Source organism: Eschrichtius robustus, chromosome 1, assembly GCF_028021215.1.
Source record: "Eschrichtius robustus isolate mEscRob2 chromosome 1, mEscRob2.pri, whole genome shotgun sequence".
NCBI lineage: Eukaryota > Metazoa > Chordata > Mammalia > Artiodactyla > Eschrichtiidae > Eschrichtius > Eschrichtius robustus.
The window spans coordinates 156,587,684-156,605,418 of NC_090824.1; the positions used below are offsets into that span (position 1 = coordinate 156,587,684).

Below are 17,735 nucleotides of genomic sequence, written 5' to 3' on the forward strand. Positions count from 1 at the left end.
ATATCTGGTATCAAAAATAAATGAAAATGGAAGCTAAGGCTGTTATTTTTTAAACCATTTGTTCTGAAAAAAAAAAAATGCTGCTAAATCTCTAATATTCTATTTTTATTTACTACTATCATTGACCAGATTGAAGCCATAATATATACTAGATCAGAGGTTCTCAAATTTTAGCATGGATCAGAAATACCTCAAGGGCTTATTAAAAGAGATTTTTGGGCCACAGCCAGTTTCTGATTCAGTCGGTGTAATGTGAGGCCTAAAAATTTGAATGTTAACAAATTCAGATGGTGCTGATACTAGTGAGAGACTTGAGAACTACTATACTAGTTATTTTAACATCTTTAGAATATACTGAGAAAACAATCCCCAAAATTATTTTTCAGTGATAAACCTACCACCTACTAAATAACCTGTTCAACTAATGAAGTAGCTTTTAATAATTATTAAATACAGTAGGTGTTCTTTTGCTCCTCGAGATCGTAGAAGACTTGGGAGAGCCATACCCTATAGGTGCCCTACTATCCCCAAACAGTTTTTGAAGTTTACCAAACAAGACATCACATAAACTCAGCTCATTTCTCACCTGCAGGGAAGAAGGAAGGAGCATATATAATAGCTACTGGGCATGAAATATCTAGAGGAAAAAAAAAAAATTTAATAGGCAAGAACCTGGGGTTCTCTCTAAACAAAACAATTACCATTGTGCCTCTGGGTCTGTGTATAGAAAATGAGGTTATGCTAAAGACAACCCTTGCCAAGTTGCAAAGTCAAATCAATATTCTTCATGGGAGAGTAAGTCAAAGTAATAGTGGAAGAACCTTCCTAAAAGGTCCAGGAGCCACCCTACACTTGAATTAGTGGAAACATTACGGGAAAAAATGTTTTTCAAGCCTTCCATGAAAAGGCAGTGGAGCACTTCCACGTACATTACTCAAGTTCTACTGGCACTACCATTTCATATCCATTTACCTAATAGTAGGTCACACTCTACGTGGGCAGGGTATCCTCGTACCAGAGCTTAGCACAAAGGCAGCAGGCAAATGGAGATACAACTTTGTTAAATAAAGAAATAATTAAAGAATGAGTCCTATCAGACTGTCAGACAGGTAGGGTGCTTTTGGAAGCAGACTGGTAAGATATTAAGGCCTACTATTGTCACCTAATACCCTTCACTCTCTCTTTAAAGCAAACTATACTCTGGGCACCTGCTTTATTCTCCTTGCCTAGAGCCTCGTACAATAAATGTCTGCTAAGGAATCCAAGGAATAGATGGTGACGGCCAGGAAGGAAAAAACGAAGATGTCCAGCAATTGGGAGATTGGCACCTAAGGCTACAGTCTCCCTTGGGCCAAGTCCAGAACAGTTTACCCTTTAGAAGGAACTCACACAGTCAAACTGGAGAGAAGTGGTTTCACAGGAAACAAGCTTGAAAGAACATGCACGTAAGACCTAAGGGAGAGCAGATCAGATGAGAAAGATCCACAGTCAAGTATTATTTGTAATTTACATAACTCTGCCAGAAATTGAGAATCTATATCGGGGTAGCTAATAAGGTCCACTTCCATAACTTTAGGAGACTAAACTGGCAGTAAACACTGAGAGAATGGATGTTGAGTCTAGTTTTCCAGTTAAACTGCAGATTTGTAGACTTACAGACAACCAGGAGGACTTAGAATCTCCCAATGTAAGAATGTACAAAAAATTAGCAAATCGTCTGGTCCAAAGGCCTCTTCCCAGGTAGGGGGAAACTCAAGCCCAGGGAGAACAAGCTGTTTGGGTACATGTCAAATCCCCAGCCCTGCTACTCTCAACCATAACCTACTGAAGACCATAGAATCTGCAAACATTAAAGCCAGGCTTACACATTCTGGGAGGATCTGAACAATCAGAGGCTAAAAGATCTAAATGAGTTTTATGTATGCGTATTTGAAATTGGCTGGATTACTTCAAATTTCATTTTAATTTTCCAGAATAGAGGGGGGAAAAAAAGTAAGTTACAACCAGCCATACTAAGTCATTCCGTATAAGGGGTGAAAAGGGCAATCAATTACAAAAAGATTACTGCCCAACCCTGGCTCTCCAACAGGTGAAACCGATGTCCACTTCTAGTTTGCTAGCTTCTCATATAATGCAAATTTTATGAGGGAGACTCCCTGACTAAGCCGTACGTTATATGCTGGGCTACAAGGAAGAGAAGTCTAGAATATGAGATCGTGATTAAAATATTTTTCATACATTAAAGGAGACTTGAATTGCCAGATCCAGCTCTAAGAGGCCATCAATGGGATTCCCTAAAAGGGAATCAATGGAATTTTTGCCAAAATTTTGGGAACTGGGGAGAAAAATATCAAGATTTGGCCACTGAGGCCTCAAGGCAATATAAATAGATAGGAAAAAGTCAGAATGCAAGTTAACTGGGTATAGTTTTCTTCCTTTGTTAAGAAAAGGTGGTTGGTAGGACACAAATCAAATCTGAACTATAAAGGAGGGAAGGAACAAAAGCCATTTTTAAATAAAATGGACCTAAACTCTGGTCAAGAGCCACTGAGGCTTCCTATTAACTGTCTCTAAGAGCTCAAAGAAGGGAACTCCTTTCTCCTCCACTTTAGAAGGCAGGTAAGGAAAAGAGGGAAAGAGTAGCTTTAACTTCACTGATTTTCAGTAGATTTTCCCGAAGAGAATGCCTTTCAGTAGCAAGTCCCAGTGAAGAGGGGAAATCTGGAGCTAACGAGGATTCTCTTCCACTGTCACAGGACTGTGACAGACTTTCAATTCAAAGCAGTGGAAAGGGAGAAATAACTATAATCCCAGGAGAATAGCTTCAAATGATTACAGCTGAAATACTTTTTAAAATTCCAGTTGGGAGAGAGGGTTTTGGAACCACTGTCCAGTGGGGTTAAGCACTACTGGGACCGTCCCGAGTCAGGAGAAATCCCACACAACATTTCACAAATTAGGGTAACATTCATAGGGACTACATAAAAAAGGGTTCAATGATCAAAACAGCATGAGTGGGTGAAGCAAAACGCAAAATTTTGTTTGTATGACTTTAAGTCAGGGGTTACAATCTCAAATACCCGCTGGGGCCAGGTAAGGACTGTAAATGGGGTCAAATGGAGAACTCACGGCCTCTCCAAAGGTTACAAAGACCAGTGTTACATGGGGCAGCATTGACAGCTTTTCTCAAAAACTAGAAATCTAGATTCGTACATACCATCCCTCAATTTTCAACACTGCCAACTAATTCAAAAAATGTTTTCCTCTTCTAAGCTTTTAAAATGCTAACTCACATGACTCAAGGGGAGTTACTCCCTTCCAAGACTCTACCTTCAGAAGTGTCAATGTCATAAAAGCAAAGAAAGTCTGTGAAAGTGCTCTAGATTAATGAAACCTGACAACTAACACATATTTAACCCTAGATTGGATCCTGTCCTGGGGGTGGAAAAATATTATGAAAGACATTATTGGGTTGACTGACAAAATGGGAATATAAATTAGACCAAGGGGTTGTAGCAATGTTAAATCTATTTACGTTAAAACTGTATTGTGCTTATGAAAGAAAACATCCTTATTCTTAGGAAATACACACTTAGTACTTGGGGGTGAAAGACCTTGATGTATGAATCTTAGTCTGAAACATGTGTGCAATATATAAGGAGAGCACTCACAACGATAAAGCAAATGGGGCAAAAATGGTAACCAACAGTAAATCTCAGTAAAGTACAGGCATTCTTTGTACTACTCTTATTCTTACAATTTTTCTACAGTTTGAAATTAATTCCAAAAAAAAGTTTAAAAATGCCTCCTTTTAAAAACTTTAAAATCTGTGATACAATCTGCAGGGCAGGGTTTCAGAAAAACACTTCCCTGTGCTAATATTTCAAAATTTCCACTCCCTTTGAGTGAGTCTCTCAATTCTGAAATTCATGTGCACACACACTGGGTTCTGTTACCCTTGCTCAGATCACAGAGGCCCCCGTAGTGCTGTGCCTTGCAACCTGAGCCTTAGCAGTTGCAGGACCTCCTCTAATTCATGTTAGAAGGGAAGAGGTCTCCCCATAAGCCCTAGTACTCTCCAGCTGCCCAGAGGATGACAAGAAGTGAGGCCAGCCCAGGACCCAAATAAACAAGCATGAGGAAAACCTCAGCTTATGCTAACTTCCTATGGAAGCACCCAGGGGTAGAAAAGCAGCATCACAGAAGACACAAACCCCCCACAAGGAATGAAAAGGTTCTACTCAAGGGAAGAAAGGTCCATGAAGTCCACTGAGTTGCCAACTTTGGAGAGCTCTCAGGATTGACAGGAGAGGGAAAATAAATATAGAAGCCAGTCAAAAGAGTAAGTCTGATGTGTTACACAGGGACTGAAAAAATGGAAGGCTTCTCCACACCCAGATAAAGCCATTAAAATGAGGAGTTCAGGGACTTCCCCAGCGGTCCAGTAGGTAAGACTCCACGCTTCCACTGCAGGGGACACGCGTTCGATCCCTGGTTGGGGAATTAACGCAGCACGGCCAAAAAAAAGAAAGAAAAAAAATGAGGAGTTCACGTTTTCAAGTACAGCCCATTTAGATTCCAGCCAAGAGACCAGCAGAATGTAGCCAGACGGTGGAGGAAAAAGCACATGCATGGACTTCCCAAAAGCCCCCAAAAGCCTGGGAAGCTGAGAACAGAGTCTCCCGAGCAGGCCCTGGGACTGCGGAAGAACAAGAGCCTTCTGAGCTACCAAGAAGTACAGGCTTGCCTACAGTTATCATGTTCTCCAACTCTAACGAAATATTTAAAACACAAATGAAAATCGTATGCCCTTTGGGCAGGGCAATATTAAATACTACTTGACTTTTCTTAGCATAGTTTCTAATAACCCTGTTAGGTCAGCAGAATAAGTATTACTCTATTTTGGAGAGGAGGAAATGGATTTTTAAAACTCACATTACTTTGCTTTAGGCCAAACACTTAAATTAAGGATTACTAATACTTTAAAACAGAGAATATATAACTGGGGCTCTCAGTGAGAGCCAAGGACAATCGTTTACCACGAGAACCCCCTGAATTTGTGTGCAGAGTTTTGAGTATTCTTCTGAGGAGACGGGCTGTAGAATTTAGTTTGTCAAAGGGATCCACACATCCCCCCAAAAAAGATTTTTTTAATTATTTCTCCCCCCCCAAAAAAAAGTCAAATTTTTTTTTACCATAAGTAGAATTTTTTAAGTTTTAAAATAACAAATATATAATCTATATCATAAAGGGATTTCACATTAAGCCCATGAATTAAAATTTTCTGGCTTATGAACTGCAATAGTAAAACTAAACGGAAATGACAATGTGAAATTTCATACTAAAATGGGTGTCCAACCAATATAACTTTGCCATGCCAACACAAAGAACAAATGAAAAGGAAAAACAGCCAATCTAAATGTGTTCCTTGTTTATCTAGAATAGAATACCAAATGCCTATATGTTTGATATTCGTGCACATTTTTAAGAAAAAAAAATAACTGGGCTAACTGGGCAAATCAGATGGAATAGCTGGGGTTTGCCCCAAAAAGTAGCCCAACACCTACATGTGAAAAACTAAGAATCCTGGGTTTCAAATGCCACTGCTGCTGCAGCAGATTCAGATGAACAGGAATCCAAGATAGCAAGAGACAGAAGCGGACTCTGGGCCCCGGGGTGCGCTACAGACACAATGAAGGCAGTCCCAGAAATGCTCACATGTTCCAAACTACCAAATTAAATAATCTCCCCCATGAAAGACTTACTGTTTTTTCAGCTGCCTCTGGCCTCTTCTTTTTGGGCTCCCACTCTCAGACCCGCTACTTGCCTTCAGTGTGTGAGGGGGAAAAAATGATTACAGACTTTAATTCACAGTTCTTAGGGACAACACTACCCCCTGGTTCAACAATCTACTCAATATAACATTATTCAATATGAGTTTTTAGACAGAAAGAAACCTAAGCATCTGATTGGTGGTGCTCACTTTTCTTTTGCTTTGAAAATTAATTTGTCTGTTACTGCTGAGTTACCTCTAACGCCAGGAAATATTTTTTTCAGCTTGACTTCTGAAAGAACATAGTCCAATAAAATTTTCTGTGATGATGGACATGTCCTGTATCTGCAGTGGCCCACAGAGCAGCCAGCAGCCACATGTAACTGAGCCCCTGAAATGTGGCTGGTGTGACTAAGGAATGGATTTTTCATTTTACCTAAATTTAATTAATACACATTTTAAAAGACACATGTCTAATGGCGACCAAACTGGATGCTGCAGATATAGACGGTCACACAAAAATGCCACACATTTAGTGTGCCATTAAAGGCGGTACCTACGGACCTGTTTCATTTCAGACTCATTAAAGAGCATGGTCAGTCATGAGCCAGCAGCCCTCTGCTAACAGCACTAGGCCAAGGAAATTTGCAGTTACAGACATCTGAACAACTCTTTTTCCCCCAAGTTAAGCAAATTGGCAAACTACTCCCATTGCTGTTAGTCTTGTGCCCTACAGAGAATGTGTTAATTTATACACAAAAGAGAAAAGATGTGGCTGGTTATAACAAACATGGAAAAAAGAAAGGTAGCTAAGGTAAACCAGCTCAGAGGTCACTGAAAATAAAACACCATAAATGCAATGCAGGTGTTACAGTCAATCACTACCCCAAACTCACTAACCTTTGGCTACTAATATGTAACTTTCATCAGAAAGATATATTTAAGAATAGCAAAGTTCTCCTAAGAATGCAGAGAGGGGACATTTCACTGAGAGACCAAAGAACGTGTCTTCAGAATGCAGTCTATAAACCTAACGTAGAGGTAAAACTTAGAGGATTCCCACAAAAGCATCACACAAACTGAGAAAAGGTCTGATTCTATAGAAACAACAGAACCCAGTATATAACACTAACTTTAAAAACCATCAATCTATTCAATCTCTGACAATTTGATCAGAGAGTAAATATGTGTTAAACATTTTATACTGCACATTAAAAATGAACTAGGAAACCAAATTTAAACCATTTGGGTAAAATAAAATACTTAAGTTAAGCAAACTCTCCTTCCTTTCCTCAGCAGTAAATCTGAAACTACTTCCACTGTTACATTTGCTTAGTTACCCAGGTAACAAAATCTAGAAGATTTAGAAACTAGATATTTTAAAAAGTAAACTTCTTGCTATAATCAACTGCACTATGAGAAATATTAAAAAAAAAAAAAAAAAAGAGAATTCGAGGCCAGTTCTATATAATACTCTTAACTCTCTACTAGAGCATTCACTATGACATGATCTTTCTGGTAATTTTATTTTTTTAAAAGGCCACATGTGGCTTTTCTTCTGTATTAGATTGAGAAAGCTCACTTTCGAGTCACTTAACTCCCATGCCTGAAGTTCAGTCTCGTTAATGGTAATACATATCAGAGTCAAAAAGGATAAGATAATTAAGGAGTCTGAATGTATCACCTTAAAACATTTTTTTTTCTTACCTCCTCCTTAATATTAAATCGTGATGGTTCTTGTCTGCTTCGGTTTGACCGCCTAACCCCATAAACATCAGGATATTCTTCCCACATCTGTAAAATTAATAGACCACACATGAATCGTTTCTTCTTGACCCCCATTTACTATTTACATTACTGGAACATGTATGTCAATTTAAGAGAATTCAATTAGTTATTTGGTTATATATCAAAAAGGTTGTTTTGTTAGCTTTGTTTATGAGACAGTGAAGGACCATCTTTAAAAAGAATAAGGCATATTATCCGAGAACTCATTAAAGTTTTAACGATGCCTCCTCATTACTAAATGGCATTAAACTAGAGGTCGCACTGCTTACCCACTGTTAAAATATAAACTTACAGTGGAATAATATGGCAACATAGGAGAACAACTGCTTCCACTGAAGACAAAATATTTACTGATGAATTTTAAGTCCCTAATGCTTTCAGTTTCAGCTTCGACTGCACAAGACTCATCTGAGAAACTCAAAAAAATCAGCAGGGCCCCACCACCAACTCTCATTAAATAAGAATCAGTGCATTTGCATATTTTTTTTAATTCTTCAGGATGTGTAACATGCCAGATACAGGCAAATTCGGTATTTCTAACATTAGCTAGAAGTTCTCAGAATGAGACCCACTGGCACCCTTGCTCTAGCACACTTCATTTTATTCTCTAACAGTAGTTAACCCTTTGCCTTTAAGACCTGATTTTTAGTAACAATCCTCACTAGTGATCAAACAAAGTTTAAAGAGGAATCAGTTGAAGAGAACATTTTTTTCACAACATACTAACACCATTTTATTAAAAGACTCAAATCAATAAATATAAAAAATTATAAAAGGCCCCCATTCTTCCACCTCTAACAATTAGTCTAACACCTAGCCTCACTCTCCTTCCCACAGAAAACTATTAACAGGTATGTTGTGTGTTCTTTTAATGAAATCAATCACCTATAGGCAGAATGAATTTAAACGGATTGTGGAACAATGAAGTGAAGATGCTCAACAGGAGTTAAACATATAGAAGAGATGCTTGAAAGCCAAGATTAGAAATGTGGGCTTGTCATCGAAACATGGGTGACAGCTAATGTCATGAAAATATTTGGAGTGAAGCAAGAGGAGAAGCCACAGGTTGAGGCTCATCATGAAATGTGTGGAAAGTGGACCCCCAAAAAGACAAAAATGATGAAAGACGATCCAAAAACACATAATGTCACTAAGCCAAGGAAGGACATAATCAACAGTACCTTTAAAAAAAAAAAAAAAGCGAAGTAAGCTGAAGAAAAACAAGGCCTCCAAAGGTAACAAGCATGATGTTCTAGGAACAGGCATTTTAGAACTAGAAGCCATATAATCATGTAATACAGCATCCTCAGTTCATAAATTCAGTTTATAAAAGTAAAAAATCCTTAACAACCTTAGAATAATATGAGTTGGAGGACAAAAGGTCCAACCAGGAGTCAGTAATAACCAAGCAGAAGGAAATCTAGGCAAAAGAGGCAGCACATGCCAAACACTCTGAACAAATAGGGCAGAGAGAGGAAGGCAGCAAAGAGCTTTGCTCTAGCACTGCCTGCCAACCCCTCCCCCATCCTTTTTTGGACCTCTCCTAGAGCTATGAAATGACTCAGCACAGGTATTTATGGAGCTTTTATTAACTGGGTGGCTCAATGCTTTAAATGGCACTACATCAATTAGTTTTACCATTTAAAAATATTAGAAAGGCATTCAGGGTCACCTGTTGGGACTTTATCACAGTATATACTGTAATGCATACATCCTAAAATCATCTTGTGTTCCTGTTTGTCCTTTTGAGGGCTAATGATATCTAATTCAACTATTCAATAAAAAGCTACCATGTGAAAGGGAAGTGTGTACAGAAAACAAAGAGCTTTCTTTAGAAGCTCATTTTAGAATAATAATTATTAAAGTCACAATCCAATCATTCTAACTGGCTAGTACATTCATCCATGTATTTATTAACTTTTTGGAACTTATCACCTTAACTTTAACATTTCTGCCTAAAGCTGTACTTCTATCTTAAAATTCAGTCTTATTCCCCTTTATCTCTTTAAAGGGAGTTTCACATATATATATACATATACATATATATATATATATATATATATATACATATATATGTATATGTATATATATGTATATGGTCTTACAGTTAAACTGTGAATTCCAGACAGTGAGCATGATTTCGGTAAAGTTTTAAACACCTGACGCAAGTCGTGTTTTCTATGGCTTCCTTTACTCTCTGCAAGTAAAGAACTCTCCCCTGTACAGAAGAAAGTTAAAAGATGGCCAAGCAAGACCTTCTGCAGGTAAATTTCTGAGTTGAATGACACTCAGAGAAGATCTCTAAGTGGTACTTCTACATTCAGGGTCTTTCTGAAATAGGTCACCACCTGAAATGTCTCTTGTGAAAGGTCCCCACACACTGAGCAGGCAACAAAGCACAACACTTGAGTGTTAGAAGGTCACTTCTCTGGTGATGAGTTAATTAGCAAGGACAGCTTTCATTTTCCTATCCCTATCACTACTAACAGCATTCCCCAACCTCCCACCAGCTCTTAAGCGTCACTTACCATTAAGCAATGACTACGCTGGGAATAGAAGAAATGAAATAACACAGTTAATCCCAATTCTGTCTCAAAAGTTAAAAGCAGTTTTTGTTTTTTAATTTCAGGATTGCTGAAGCTATTTTGTAAAACTTGCAGGTAATTTTAAATTGTTTGTACCGCTACGAAAATCTTTGTGTGCACACGTAGGTTTGTATTTTAGAAGAAACACTGATTTAGCATAAAGCTTTTAGTTTCTTTAAGACATTTTATTTTTAAATTTCTAAAAGCAATCTTTTTTATATTTTCAGTGATTCTAACTTAATTCTCTCAAAAGGGAATTTTAAAAGATCAGCTGCATTTCTCATGACTAACTAGACCAAGTCATTAATTCTTCCCCAAAAGGGACGCATCCCAAAGTTTGGACATCAATGAAAAAATGCTATGCAACTCAATTTTTGCCTTTTTGCATTCTCTGCTGGCAGATTCTCGTTAAGCAAAGAATACCTACCTTGCCTAGGTACAGACAATTTCTTTTCTGTGAGGAGTATTTCTCCTTCCATTCTTCAATAGAACAAAAACTACCCTTATTCTTGGATTGGGATTATCCATCACACTACAACTGCATTCCACAATCATCTGTGAATGACTTTCTCTGGTATAATTCAGTGCTGTACTAAAAAATATGTATTTTAACCACCTTTTTTAAATGTTAAAAACCAAGACAACAAAAACTGGCCTTTCTGCCCTATAATTTGATGGTTCATGTAATTATTTTCCTTATGGCCCTGTGTCTAACGAGTACAGCAGAAAGCATTCCCCATTCAGACCCACAGACAGTATATTATTAGAAAAGGTGGCTGTAGGTGAGTTTTCATTATCAAGATACACTGAGGAGTTTTCCGTGGGAAACAAAGGTCCGCTAGCTGGTCCTAGCTCACAGCACGTTTGTACTGTACAGCAAAGCCGATACCTTCTTCACATCAGCTATCCGTTCCTTCTTAGAGGCTGGCTTCTCTTTGGCTTCTGGAAGAACTGGCTGGGATTTGGAACCTCCCGATTCACTTTCAGATTCTGACTGACTCTCCGAAGATTCAGAACTACTGTTTGACTCGCTGCCATGTCCACTTCCTGGATCGCTGCCCTGCTCACTCTCCGACTGGCTGCCTGAGTCTGAACCCGAAGCTTCTTCAGATGCCGAATGACTTCGTTAAAAAAAAATAAAATAAAATAAAAATTTAAGAACTGCCACATAAATCTGTTCTAAAATAAAAATCCTAGTGTTAATATGACAGCAGGTAGTAATTTGGTAATACAAGATCAAAATTTTCTAATTCACTTTTATAGTGTTATTTGCAAACAATGTCATTAGTCCCATTCTCAACATCCCTAATAGCTACCATTTCCTGAGTATGTACATGATGCCATATGCCACCTAATTTATATAGATTAGCTCTTTTAAAAAAAATTAAAAGGGGGATATTATTTTGTCCTTCATTCATATGAGGAAAAACTGAAGCTCAGAAGTAGTTAAATAACTCTCCCAAGATGACACAGGTAGGATTTGAAACCAGGTCCATCTGTCTGAATCCTCTAAGTCTTATTTGTTCATCCTCAGTCCCTCCCTCCTTAAGACAAAGACAAAACCAAACCAAAATGAAACGAACGAACAAACAAACAAGAAAGGAACCAACTCAGAACAAAACAAAACCAAGGCAGAGTCACCCAAAGAATAAAAATGCAATCTGGTTGCAATTATCCAATCAGTGGTTCTCAAAAATAGGTGCAAATTAAAACATACACACTAACCCCAAACCAGAACTCCTGCCTTGAAATCTCCTGCAGTGAGTCCCAGACCTGGTAGACTTAACAGAAAAGAATAAACAAAGAGCCTAACCCAATAAAGACTGCCATTGGCTTCCACACACCCCCACCCTTTCCTCATTCCAAACCCCTCCCAGGAAAGAGCAATGGTAAGTAGGCAGATGAAAGCAGAAGCCACACACACACAAAAAAAGGCAGCCAGGGAAGGCTGAAGGCAATATACCACCCCCTGTTCTCCAACAGTTAAGAAGTAATTCATGGGCATGCTGGTAAGAATGAGGATACTCTAAAGCGAAAAGATCTAAAGTTGATGGACTCTACAGAAAAAAAGTGGACAGCTCACTCAACTCTTCTGCTTAAAAACTATCTTTTCATTTAGGAGAGGCAGAGCAGAGGAGGAGGCAGGTAGCAACCCACATCCTAGAGTAACATCAGCAGAAAAGAACCCCGAGTTTAGCAACCCGGAGATAAAAGACACACGGCATGAAGCCAGAAAGGCTCAAAAAAAAAAGAAAAACAGAGAGAGAGAGGCTTTGTATTTTTGTTATTTACCACCACTCCTTTCCAAACTAGAAATGAGGCCCTATCACTTGACAAACATGTCCACAGAATGAACAGGACAGTACACTGGGAACAGGAATTGACCCAAATGCCCAGTGTGATCCACAGCCAGCACAATGCAGTTGAGGGGACTTTAGCTAAGATGAGAAAGCAATGAGAATAAATGGAGGGGGAGGATGCCTACCTTGGGGAGGGGAGCAGAAGGGGAAGACCACTTATTAATTGCCTGATCATCTAACAGGCGCCAGGCAATATGCTGAGTACCTTATATGTTCATTTTGCTTATTTCCCAGAACAACGCTTTTAGACACTATTATTCCCATGTGAAGGATGAAAAAATTGAGAAGTTTTAAATAACCTGGTCAATGACAAAACTAGAAAGTGCTGGGGGAGTCGGGGAGGGGAGCAGGAATTCCACCTCAAGTGTGGCTCTAAAAAGCTCATGTTCTATTTTACCACAAGAGTTCAAAGCCTTAGAGACTCAGAAAATAAACCTTATCCCTCTTACACAACATCCAAAACCAGTCAGGCATCCCTGTAACAGCAACTAAATACCTACAAGGCCTCATTATACTTACTGACTCCTTGGTCCTTTGCACAGTAAAGCTGACTAGTCCAGCTGACTAAGGCACCTTAAGTCACTTATTCTCCACCTGTGACCACTCAGAAGGTGGTCACCAGGCAAGAGGAAAAGAGAGGAAGTACAGTTAAAAGGTGTAGGCTCTGGCCTCCATGGCTTGGGTCTCCGTCCTAGATCATCTCAGGCCTGTGCCCTCTTTTAACCTGTGACATAAATCATTGTAAATGTGAAGGAAACATCCAATGCCAATTCCCACATCAGGGTATATGTGTGTATATGAATATCTCATTCTCTTTGAACTGCCTCATAGGATGAATACACTACATTTATTTAAACTGCCCCCTTATTAATGGAACATTTAGGTTATTTTTAAACTGTTCTCTTAACCAACAAGCGACAAATATCCATGATACACTTCCATACCTCTATATTTCTGAGTATGTAGATTTCCAAATTGTTCACTATAACCAATAAAACTATAAATATCTTTGTATATATGCCTTCATGTGCAGCTCTGTATTTGTGTTTGTGTAGGAAAGTGACCTCTGGAAACATAAAAATACATATAACACCTTTTAGGTAAAAAACACATCTATGTCTATGTGCATAAATACATTTTAATCACCAAATTGCTAACAGTGGTTTACTCTATGGGATGGGTTATTTGAAGTACCTAGTGGATTCCGTGAACCACTTACTGGTGCAATTTAAAAAAAAAAAAAATTAGTAACTCTGAAAGTCAAACCCAAGAAAAGATAAACATCAAGTTTACAATTGTATTTATCTCTGGGTGTTGAGGGAGGCAGATGTAATCAGAAAATGATATTGGTAGGGGACTTCCCTGGTCGTCCAGTGGTAAAGAATCCACCTTCCAATGCAGGGGACGTGGGTTCGATCCCTGGTCGGGGGGAACTAAGATCCCACATGCCACAGGGCAACTAAGCGCGTGCCGCAAACTACAGAGCCCACGCGCCACGACTAGAGAGAGAAAATCCGCACGCCACAACTAGAGAGAAGCCTGCGCACAAGGAAGAGCCCGAGCCGCAACGAGAAAAGATCCTGCACGCCTCAACTAAGAGCTGACGCAGACCAAAGAAAAAAAAATGATACTGGTGGGTTTTATGACTGAGGCTGAGTGGTTGAGTTCATAGTCATTCATTATTTAAGTATTAATCTTTTTAATGTTTCAAATGGTTCATAAAAAATCCAACCAAAAGAGCCAAATTCAAGGCAAGGGATGTTAAGTATCCCCAATCCTATACAAAATGAGCTGAAGATATGAATGAGAATGAGACCAAGTGTTTTTTTTTTTCTTCCATCATTTCTGAAACAAGTCAGAATTAAGAGACCTAAAATAATATTCAGGGGAAAAAAACGTTTCTAAAAATAAGCCTTAATAAAGCCATAACTCAATTAATTTGCATACTTCTCCTAGGAGAATAAGTTTCTAAATGTTGAAACAGAAAAAGAGTATTTAGGAAAAAACTATAAATACCTTCACATTTAAGGCACTGACGGTCTAATTATTCATTCAAAGGACAGGATATTTCCTGAAATATTATGCAGATTCACTATTAATGCCGAATGATAATACTAAACACTATCAATATTAAGTTGTAGCTTGTAATGTTGATTTAGAGTAAGAGATGTGGGAAGTCCACAGGACTGAAAAAAGGGACAAATCAAGTTAGTGGGTGAGTAGTCCTTTAGCTAAGCTTTCACCTAAATTAAAGTAATAAAATTACCTGATTTCCAAAGGCATTAGTAGTTATAAGGCAATTAAAAATGGAATTTCCAGGAATGATTAACCACCATATATACAGAATCCTCATGAAAAATAAGTTTACCTAAAAATTACTCAAAACCTAAGCTGCAAACAAGTTTTATAATTCTTGATTGAACAATCATCACAAGGGAAATACAATGCAAAAATAAATAAAAGGGACAAGTCAAAATTGGGAGTTTTTCGATTCCAACAGAAAAATGCTTATTTAAAAAAAAGCTTAACACTTCTTTTCACTCACTGATAAAAAGGATTTGACACCTCTTCAAAATCCTTTTTGAAGGTGGCAAAAATAGAGTGATTAAGTGCCTCTTACAACTGGACTTTGAAAGCAAGCAGCATTAACAGCTATTGTTCCGTTTTTAATTTTTAATCACCGCTTCCCAAATAACCACAAGAGGGCAGCACAGCAACACTTCACTACAGAGCAAGCCTGTGGTTTCTCGGCCCAAGAGCTGCCATTTCAGCACTTACTGGGTACTGTTTATTTTCCTAAACTCACAAAATGGCTGAACTGCTTGGCAGAGCTGGATTTTTTTTGTTGGTGGTGGTGAAAGCAAAATCTGGTAAAAACGCAAAGCCATCTACACTGGAATTCCATAAAGTTTATCTCCAGACTATGTTCTATCAATATTAAAATAGCTAACATTTGTGGAGCACTTCTGTGCCATATGCAAACATTCCCCTCTAATCCTTCTATTCATTTTACATAAGACGCCTAGCCCAAGTGTGTGTATGTCATCCCCCAGCCCCACAGCCTGAATTATGAAATCCACACTACTATTAACCTCTAAGTGGTGTTGCTGCCCCTGTCATAATCAGTTAAACAGATTATTAAACCACCCAACAAGAGATTAAGGCCAGAATCATTCCAAGGGTGGTGCAGGACAAGTCCTTCTCAGTCACTTCTATGTGTCATAACAGGATAGAAAGGCAAAGATTAAGTCACGAGTTTCTTACTGATGAAAAAAATACTGGATGTAGTTCCTTAAATAAATTGAACAGTATCTTTAAGACCTCCTCCACCTCTGGTTCAGGTCCTATGATTCTGAAGAATAAGCTACATTATAAACCAGGTTCAAAGACAAGTAAGAGACTGAGAAAAGAAAGTTCAATGTATACACAACAAAGGATTTATACATACAACATATGAAGAATTACATAGCAAAGAAAAATCCAATAAAAAACTAGGCAAAGGAAATGGACAATTACAAAACCCAAACCGCAATAGCCCATAAACATATAAAAAGGTAATTAAACCTCACTGGTAATTTGGGAAGTGTATTTACAATATATTATTTTACACTCATCTGCTTGGCAGAAATTAAAGTCTGGTTAACATTGAAGTATGATGAGAAAGTAGGGAAAATAGTACTCATATACCATTATTGAAAAAGTAATCAGTAGAAGCTTTGGAAAGCTATTTGGCATTATATTACCCTAGAAATACGCATGAATCGTGTGAGTCAATCAGTGGGTATATAACCTAAACAAATTATCAAACGTGTGCAGGAGATGCAAAGTATAAAAATGTTCAGAGCTCTGCTCATAAGATTAAAAAAAAGGAAATAACCTAAATGTTCATGTACGAAAATGCAAAAATAAAATGTGAAACATTCATACTATGCAATTAACTACAACAGTTAAGACTAGGGATGAATCAGATCTATAAATATCAATATGACAATTTCAAAACTATCATATTTTTCTAAACAAAATATATTACATGAACCATGTGCGTTTTAAAAATGCCAAGGTTTTTATATGCCAAGTTCATGAAAGTGACTAGGGAAAAGGGGTGAATAGGATTTTAACTATATCTAATTTGTTGAAAACTTTAATTTTATTCTTTGAACTTCTCTGAATTTTTCTTAATTTCTCAAAAAAGAGCTGTTTCTAACATTGAAGAACTGATCAGTATTCCGGAGTAGACCTTCCTAGGATTTGGCAATTCTTTTGGAACTTACTTTAACACTGGAAACACTAAGGATCCTCTTTTCAGAAAAAGGTACATATATGTATGAGACAAAATGCATACAAAAATGCTATGTACAGTTTCAGAAGATAAAGGGTTAAGTCCCATCAGTAAACCACCCCACCCCACCCCAAGATTAAGAAACCCAATGGTAAAGGAGGAAAAAAAATCTACCTTTAATAACCATATTTCTAAAATTCTCAACTGGTGCCAGGCAGAAGTCACCTTTACCTCTATTATGCTACTTCTGTTCCCCAATAACCAGTAAACATCTGAGTAGTCCTAAATAGTTTAGGAAGCATTAAACAAATGGAACCCAGGCATACATATCATTAGGGAAAAGTGAATTATAACAAGAAGCCTGAATAAGGTACAAATTAAAATATTCATTTCGCAAATACCTATCCCAATCTGGGTCTGGCAGAGCACTAAGGATTAACATAAAAGGCGAGGCAAGCTCTCTACTCGGGTAACAACATGGAAAACTAACCCTTCATGCGGTGAAAGGCAGTTACACAGAGAAGAACTCTCCCTATAATCTACCATACCAACTGATGTATTTACATCCATTTAGAACCCTGAGGTTGGACGAACTTGTTTGACCAGGAGTTCCTTTCAGCCCTTTGAGTCTTATCTTTCCTTATTAACAACTTTTAGGCTATAGTTTTAGACTTTTGTAAGTTAGCAACTCCAAAGGTCAAAGGAGATTTAAAAGTCCTGGCTGCTAACCTCAATAGTAAATGTGGAACTTACGACCACACTGTCATAGGAAGTAAGTGAAGTCCCTGAATCAGGCCACAGAAAAGGAAAAGTGAGGGCTCCCAACTTTCTTAATAACAGCCAACACTCACTGTGGCAAGCACTTTAGTGTTTTAGACCAGTTTCTCACACTCAGCATTACTGATGTTTTCTTGTTGGGGGGGAATAGGGGGGCTGTCCTTTGTATTGTA

At 38.1% G+C, this 17,735-nt stretch overlaps 1 protein-coding gene across 6 annotated transcripts in view; it reads right to left on the reverse strand.

The window, feature by feature from the left end:
* CHD2 (chromodomain helicase DNA binding protein 2) overlaps positions 1-17,735 on the reverse strand; it is a 116,772-nt gene that overhangs the window by 86,848 nt on the left and 12,189 nt on the right. For 4 of the 6 annotated variants that reach the window (XM_068557201.1, XM_068557182.1, XM_068557174.1 and 1 more), the window contains 3 exons: positions 11,036-11,267; positions 7,481-7,567; positions 5,766-5,827 (listed from right to left, as the gene is read on the reverse strand). In XM_068557201.1, coding sequence (XP_068413302.1) covers positions 5,766-5,827; positions 7,481-7,567; positions 11,036-11,267 — 381 coding nt within the window. Of the gene's footprint in view, positions 1-586; positions 638-1,389; positions 1,453-5,765; positions 5,828-7,480; positions 7,568-11,035; positions 11,268-17,735 lie in introns of all 6 variants that reach the window. The other 2 variants (XM_068557191.1, XM_068557165.1) reach the window with 1 other exon arrangement.